The following is an 8220-nucleotide window of genomic DNA, read 5'->3' on the forward strand; positions in this document are numbered from 1 at the left end:
GCCCCCGCCGCGGCCCCAGAGCCTGTGACAGTGCGAGTGCTGGTGCCAGTGCCGCTGTCCCGCATCCAGCCCCGCATCCAGCCCCGCCGCCCGGAGCCGCCGCAGAGTAAGTCCGTCAGTGCTCCGTGCCGCCTGCCCGGAGCTCGGGTCTTTCCCCTTCCCCGGCGGGCCGGCGCCTGTCCCGCTTCTCCCGAGCCGCTGTCCCGCTCCCGGCTCGCTTGCCGTGAGCTCGGGGGCTCTCTGCTGGGTCCGAGAGTGGGGAATGAGTGGTAGATGCTGAAGGGTGGGTTGCCGGATACGGGGGGCAGGTTTCAGCCCCACCTTGTAATTATCAGAATGGGGAATAAATCGGACTGCTGGCAGAAGGACAGCAGCTCCAGGCATTCCCCAGGGCCGGGCACAGCCAGGATATGTGCCTGGCAATTCCATTGTGACAGCTGGGTCTGATTTCTTCTGCTTTTCCCCAGAATTTCAGGGCACAGGCTCAAGCAGTGATTACGGTAAACCGTTCCCGCCTTCCTTCCCCTCTGCCTTCCAACATCTTTCCCAAAATCCAGATGTAGGTCTTGGGCACTAAAGCATCCTGAACCCAGATCTGGCACTGGGTTCCAGATCCAGCGTGGCACTTCTGCCCTCTCCTCTTTGTCTCTATTCAAAGGAAGTGGTTTTCTCCCAAACTACAGGAAAGTAATTGGATTATGATTCAGTCAGCTTGGCTGTGCTTAAAAAACACCATTTCAGAGCCTGGACCCTGGATGGCCCCAGGCAGCCTCTATGACTTGCACCTTGTCAGGGTCACTGTGCCAAGCTGGCACATTTCTGCATTGCCATGGTCACCCTTTTGTGACTGATTTTTCCTAGTCAGAGAAGTCCCATAGCCCCTAGGACCTGCTTTTTTCCCAGAGCACTGAAAAACCTGTAGAAATTCCCTTACATCCTTGTGCAGCAGCCCCATATCCACTGCATCAGCTCCTCAGCACAAATTGAAAACTTCAGCCCAAGGTTAGGATCCTTGGTGTGTTTAAAGTAGGATATCTTTTTGAGGCTGCTGCAAAGGAAGAGACTTTCTGTGACTAAAGCATATGGCTGATCTAGAAGCCATGGTCCCTTGCCATCACACCCAAGTTCAGAGCAGAAAACCTGAAGAAAAACTCGTTCTCCAAAGCACCAGGGGACTTTGAGGCTTTCCAGTTCTGATAGAGCAAATCACAAGGGAGCAGAGAGCTCAGGTTTGGGTTTGCTTCATTCAGCCTCTCTATGAAAAGATGCCTGGAAAGCCAAAGAATTTGAAAGTGCCAAGAGAAGCTCCCAGGGAATTTGTTTATCTACTCAGTCGCTGTTAGCTCTAGCAGTGAACTTTGCAAACTCCAGGCCTTAAAGGAGGATTTGGCTTTGGAACTGTGTTGTGAAAACAAAATTCTAGACAGCAGCAGCTGGTTTTTCTTTCAGCAGCAACAGTTCAGAATTATGCTGCTCAGATTTGAAGCAAGAAGAAAAAAAGGAGGGTATTTCAGTGCATTCTGTCTGCCTTTTCCCAATAACAGTGTATATCTATAATTTTCTCTTTCACTATTTGAAAAATTCTCACTAACAACAGGAGATGCTGTTTTACAGGATGGTTTTCAGGTGTGTGTCAGTAACTTAGGGAAATCCAATTCTCATTTGGCAATGACTGATGCACTGCACAGCTCTATTTGCACGTGGTTTAATGCTGGTTTAAAGTATCCGTCTCATGCCAGGTGAGATGCCCTGGAGTCCTCTCCCTGCTCTGCCACTGCCATTCCCCTGAGTCCCTTGGGTTCCCCATCACCCCCAGCCCTGTAGGGGTGCCTGGTGATGCTGAGGCACATTGATTGAGTCCTCTGGGGAGGTTCTGCTCCTGCCTTGGCTTCTTTACTGGAGACAAGTTCTGTTTTCCCTCAGCTCCCCATTAGGAGCAGAGCTTGGCCACCATCAGGATGCTGCTGGACCACATTGGGTGGTGGGTGTCTCGCAGGGGTCTGCAGACAGGACTATGGATGCGAGCAGCGCAGTAAAGGGTCAAGGTGGGGCTCTGGGTGGCCCAGCTCTTCTACGGACTGTGATTTCCCAGGTGGAGCCAAGTGGGAGTCCCCAGCTTCATGGTGTCTCCATTCAGTACTTAACCCAGGTAACAAAAACTGTAGGGGGAAAAACCCCCACCTCATAGGAGGGCTCCCAACTCGCAAAGATTGGGTCTGGCATCTCTGTGGACTCTTTGCTTTGATGAATTAGCAGTTTATTTAGGTGTCACCACATGGTCTGAGGTACACTGAATTCAGACTGTCTGCATTGCTCTACTGCTTCAGAGATGGCTTGGCCCAGTGCAATTTTCTTGTGTGGGCAGAGATAAACGCTTTTCCACAGGGTAGGGATGGGGAGAGACATGGCGGATGCAGATACAGAGAATGAACTTTGCTAGATAACTCTGGATTTGTGAGAGGCTGTGGGAGAGTGGGAGATATCCACTAAAACAAGATATAAATCCTCATGACCTAGGATGTCAGCAGGCTGCAGAGGACCAAAAATCCAAACAAATGCTTGTTAATTCTGGCAGCAGCTCAGGAAAAAGAAGTCAAGAAAAAGTTCAGCAAAAACATTCAGAATAGGGGTAGTTAATAAATCTCTTCCCCTGAGTTCTCTCTGGCACGCCATGAGCTGCCCCTCACCAATGAGCTCATTCTGCCTGAAAGCTGTTTCCTTTGAGGAAGCAAAGGGGAAAATGGGAAGCCACTGTTCCCAGAGTCTGAGCTGGGTCCTTCTGTGTCTTGACTCTGCTCCAAGTGTTTCCCTTGCCCTTGCTGCCCCCCCCAGAAAAGCTCCAGCTTGGAGGCAGGTGCTGTGATCAGCAGAGCACTCACTGTATCCCACTGCAGCTACGCCAGAAGTCACAGCACCACGGTCCCAGTGCTGTAGAGCCTCTGGACAGGATGGCAGACAATGCTCTGTGGGCTGTGCTGCTCTTCTGGTTGGAAACCAGAAGCTGAATATACTGTGTCAAAAATAATTGGAGCTAAAGACTCCCCTGGCACAAACCACATTGCCACATAACAATAATGAGGATGACGATGGTAACAGTAAATTAGTAATAATACTGAGTTGGGAACAACGTCAACTCTTGACCTCAAATCATTACATTTCCCAAGACTTGAATTGGAGTTCTGTGCCTGGGAAATGCTTCAGCATTTCTCCTGCTAAAAAAATTAGAAGCCTGCTGGAGTTTTAGCAAGCTTTGATTTGTTAGAAGAGCACAGGCATACAGGAGCAGCCTGTGGCCTTCCAAGTCAGAGCCAAGCTCCTGGCATGTCCTGTCTGCTGCATTGGGCAGGAACACATGCTGATGGAGGCAGGAGGTGCAGTACCACCTCCTTTTAGCTGAGTGTTTCTTGCAGAAAGTTTCGTCATTCTTTTCTATAAGAAAGTTTCTTAAAGGCATTTCTTACAGTAAGAGCTTGGCTATCTAACAATAAAGAGAAGAGATGGATGGGGAGTGTTTGGTACCCCTTGACATTAAGACTGGGGCTACGTTTCAAGGCAGAAGTGGGAGCTGGGGTTTAGTGGTATTTCCTGCTGCAGATACACAGGCCAGCCATCAGTGGCACATGATAATCACTGGGCAGGAGTTCAAGCTGGCCAAATGTGAGAGCCTGGCAGCTATTGCATTGACAGCCTTAACTAGGTGCTTGAGGCTGGCTCTTTTTGAGTACTACCAGGAAAAAGTTCTGACAGACGTTAAAAACAGCTTTTAACCAGCTTAATCATTCCCTTATGTGTATGGGTAGTGTCACTTTGATGCTTTTCAAAGATGCATTGCATTCATCTTGGCATTGAAGAAGAACCAAAGCTGTTTGAAGACCACCTTTGTGATCATCATTCATCAAAATGAAAGACCTTATGCTTTTGGAAAGGGAGAGGTACTTTGTTTGGTTAGAAAACAAACGAGCCAAAAAAAGCCTAATAAATGCTTTGTTTGAAATAATAGGAGAGAGAGAAAGGACTCAGCTGAGTCTGAGTCTGTGCTTGAACAAACAGGAAGGAAGGGATTTGGCAGAATTAATGTAAACAGAGTGTTGTATTGTTAAATGCAGGTTAGGAAAAGAGCCCTACAAAAATTAAGAAAGTCGATAGGACTTACAGGGCATGCCCGTTACCATGATTTTGGTTGGTTGCTTGGTTGGTTGGTTGTTTTGTGGTTGTTTTTTTGCATTGATTTTTTTTTTTTTTTTGTAGTGGAAATGTAACAAAAAGGAGCTCTTTTCCACTGCTTTCAGGATTCTAGTGGGGCATCCTCACTAGGGTAGCTGGAGTGAACTACAGGGGGTTTCCTTCCCCCTCCCCTCCTCAGTACATGTGCTGGGGACAAACATAGGTGCACAGATTCAGGCACGGCACAGCTGTTGGCTAACCTGGGACTAGCTCAGTTGGTTCAAGTATGGTGCTAACAATGCCTTGGTTGTGGGTTCAGTCCCTGTATGGGCCATTCACTTCAGAGCTGGAGCTGGTGATCCTTGTGGGTCCTTTCCAGCTCAGACTATTCTGTAACTCCTGTAAGCTGAGCTCTGGTGCTCAGGCCCCCTTTGCTTGCTCATGCAAGCAGAACTCCTTCCCAAATGAGTTTTCATCTTTGTTGTGTTTAAAAAGTAGTAGCATTACTAATCCTGAACATGGCCTGGCATCCAAAGCAGGAAGAAGGAAAGCTCTCAGCAAAGCCAGGCTCTCACTGCTCTCTGTACCACTCGGCTGCTACCACTACCTTGATGCTTCAAAGCTCTCCAAGCTGCCAGGAGCCAGCAGGAGGAAACACAATTAAAATGGAAAGCCACAATCTTCCAATCAGTGTGCCCAGAAATAAGTATCACGTTTTGTATCATCATGACACACATCAACAGTGTAAACTTCACAAGGATATTTGGAGACCACCACATTGTGGCCTTATAACTGAAGCCAAATTCTTCCTTTATCTAAAGTCTAATTTTTCTGCCATTACTCAGATCAAGTGAACTAAAACTTGACTGAGAGATCTTCCTACAGATGTGCTTTGGTATCCTAGAAAGTCACTCTAAATAAAGCGTTATTAAAATAGGGATTGGAAACTATAAGTCACTTTATTTATTTGCAATAATTGCATAATTATAATCATTATACAAATGGTTATAGTTATGCAAATAAATATTTAGCAATATATTGAATTATAGAGGAACGTAATTTTAAATATGAATTCTGAAAAGAAGTTGTAACAGTAACAAATTTCTTTTGTTCATTATTTGTAGTGTAGGAGTGTTGGTGGTAAAGCAGGACTCTGGCAGGATCATGTCTGTTTAAACAAGGCTAAACTACCCTGATCCTTGTGCCTTGTTCCCACTTACCCTGAGCACAGATCAGAAAAAAAAGGCCCTGAGTAAGGTGGGAATTGATCCCAATGCCATATAAGAGTATGAGAGTTTTGTGGTTGCTTTGAATAGGCACAAGACACTTGTCCCACCCACATCATTCATGTGCACCATCCATGCTCATGTCCATAGTCACACAGCATCCCATGGGAGAGCCTGACAAGCTCAAGGGCTCAAATCAGGACATCTGAATTTAAAATGGCTCTGGTTTTGTCTAAGTTAGACAGAGAGCTGCTTCCATTCTCTCCATTACCTGGGATGGTGTTGCTCAGGAGCTCTCCTGAGCTGTGCTCACACCAGACCCGTAGCATTCTCCATGTTGCCCACACATATACCTCACCACACTTTCTCCATGGTATTGTCCTTCCTAACTGTTATAATCTGATCCTTTTTTTTTTTTATGAAATTTACAGGCTAGAAGGAAAATGCTGAAAATGTTACCTTTTCTCCAAAGTGGTCCTTTTGGAATACGCAGTGGATCAGAGGGCTGCATTGATGCAAAAAGACCATTTGAAAACACTTCAGCATCAGTAGCTGAGCAAGTCCCTGCCTGTCCTGAACCTTCTGCAGATGAGATCTGGTCCAGGGACCAGGAAAAGATGAATGAAAGACCAGAGGCAGCCTGCAGAGCTTCACGTGCCTCTTCCATCACGAGCAATGAGAGTTTCATCTCTGCTGGGGACGTCCCTGAGAAGGGGAACAAAGGAATAAAGGGAATGCTTAAAAGTGCATTCAAAAAAGTTAAAAAGACCAAGCCACCCAGTGGTAAGTGCTCCTCCATCCTCCTTGCACCATTTCCATGGGCCGCAGTTACCTCTAGAGGAGCTGTATGAGGTGGAGAATTGTCCCCTAAAGAAACAAAGGTACAGATAGATTGAAGTGGCTTTTCCAAGAAGCCTGGGGGAAATTGGGCTGAGGGAGACATGACCTCAAATCCTAGTCCTTTGGTACCAAGGGCACAGTCCTTGAGGTACTGTCAGTTTGCAGGTTTTCTGTCCAAAACAAAACTTATTTCTACCTCTCATGGGGGCACAGAGAACTGTGGGTGGGTGAGAAACCAAGGTTTCTCTCAGCTCTCTTCCTCCATCTCCTCCTACAAAGTCTCATTGTTTCAGTACAAATTATTTCAATTCCAGACAAGCCCTTACCTGTCTAATTGGCATCTTTTTCTCCATGTGTCAAATGTTTTCCGTAACTGGTGGTTTACCTTCTTGGCCTTGAATTTGCTGCTAAAAACAGGCCTGTTGTACTTTTGTTCTTACCACTGCATTGCCCCATCCCCAATGTTTTTTGGGTTTTTTTAAGCAGCCAGATATTTTAAAGCAACCAGAATTGCAGAAAATATTCCAGATGAGATGCCACCAATGTGTGGTACAATATATTCCCATTTTCCTACCTCAGCTGGATATTCCTTGCTGAGTGCATCCTGGGGTCATAACTGATATGTTCACCATCACCTCCCAGTAAGGATTTACTTATTCTCCAGGCGTCTCTCTTCCTCCCCCATCTCAAGCTGATTCACATCCAGCTTGAAGCAGAAATTCCTATTCGTTGCTAAGTAACTTTTGTTCTATTGAATTTGTATCTCGTGTTTTGTGCCATTAAATTTCAGCCCATTTACTATTCAAGTTGTGCCATTGTTCCTGTAAAATACACCAAGCCCTCCATTTTGATAATGTCTCTGAATTTGTGCAATCAGCAGATGCCAATAGGGCACTCCCAGCTTTTGTGCCACAATCTCTAAGGACATATGAGACTGTAAAGTAAGATGAGTTTCATGAATAATGTAAGCTTTCTCCACCCCAGCTCCTCCATGCAAACATTACACACCTAACAAATCTTATTTCGGGATATAACTTCTCCATTTTAACTAATAATTTCCCATGTTGCACTGGCTCATGTAACTGGCTGTAAGAACCAGAACTATCAGATAAGGTAGTTCAGTTGTATTTATCTTGCCTGCTAAATGTGTCCTCCCAAACAATTTCACAGGTCAGGTTGTGCCAAATCTATTTCTGGAAAATCCATGTGGTATTTCCTTTAGCACATCTTATTTAGTTACATTTTTCCATCTACATTATTTCTAAAGCCATGCTTCTGGCTTGAGATCATATTAATGGGAAGGGGTATGAGCAATAACTAACTAACTAGTTATCTCCACAAGGCTAAGTTTTGGAAAAAATTATAGGTGGCTCATGAATTTTGGAAGAAAATATAACTGTCCATATGCAACACACTGGTGATGAGTGTTCAAATTTTCATTGCCCCAGTTAAAGGCAAGCTAGAAATAATCTGATCTTTAAATAAACAGATTTTCTGAATGGTGAAGGAGCCCAAGAGCTAGCCTTTTGGAAATATAAGCACTTTTAAAAAATATTCCAGAGCCATCATTTTGCATAAAACAGAAATCTAGATCTTCATTCTTGGTTAAAGAAAGGCTGTTCTTTTTTCACCAGTCAAACAAGTCATGGATCTCCTTGGAGAGCAAAAGCTTTGTGATGCCATTCAACATCTGATTGTCCTGGAGAAGAGCCTGTCTAGCAAAAGTGAGGAGGACCTGAACACCAGCCAGAAAGACATCGAGTCTGTCTATGAAGTTCTGAAGCACAAAGTCTTCAGCATTCTGAAAGATTCTGTGCTGCTTGCGAGAACAAACCCGGACCTGCTGCAGCAGGCAGTGGAGGCTCTGAAAGAGCAGGAGAAGGAAGATCAGAATTACATGTCAGAGAATCCACCTGACCAAAATATGCAATTTAGACCTAGAAAATGGAAGGAGCTTTGGATGGCCGCAGTAAAGGAGTCAGTAGAGGCT

The 8220-nt window shown here is 45.4% G+C and overlaps 1 protein-coding gene across 2 annotated transcripts in view; it reads left to right on the top strand.

The window, feature by feature from the left end:
• TNFAIP2 (TNF alpha induced protein 2) overlaps positions 1-8220 on the top strand; it is a 17908-nt gene continuing 9688 nt past the window's right edge. For both annotated transcript variants that reach the window (XM_017729106.1, XM_017729107.1), the window contains exons 1-3: positions 1-106; positions 5822-6173; positions 7865-8220. In XM_017729106.1, coding sequence (XP_017584595.1) covers positions 5834-6173; positions 7865-8220 — 696 coding nt within the window. In that variant the 5' untranslated portion in view covers positions 1-106; positions 5822-5833. The remainder of the gene's footprint in view (positions 107-5821; positions 6174-7864) is intronic.

Source organism: Corvus brachyrhynchos, unplaced genomic scaffold (assembly GCF_000691975.1).
Source record: "Corvus brachyrhynchos isolate BGI_N302 unplaced genomic scaffold, ASM69197v1 scaffold1, whole genome shotgun sequence".
NCBI lineage: Eukaryota > Metazoa > Chordata > Aves > Passeriformes > Corvidae > Corvus > Corvus brachyrhynchos.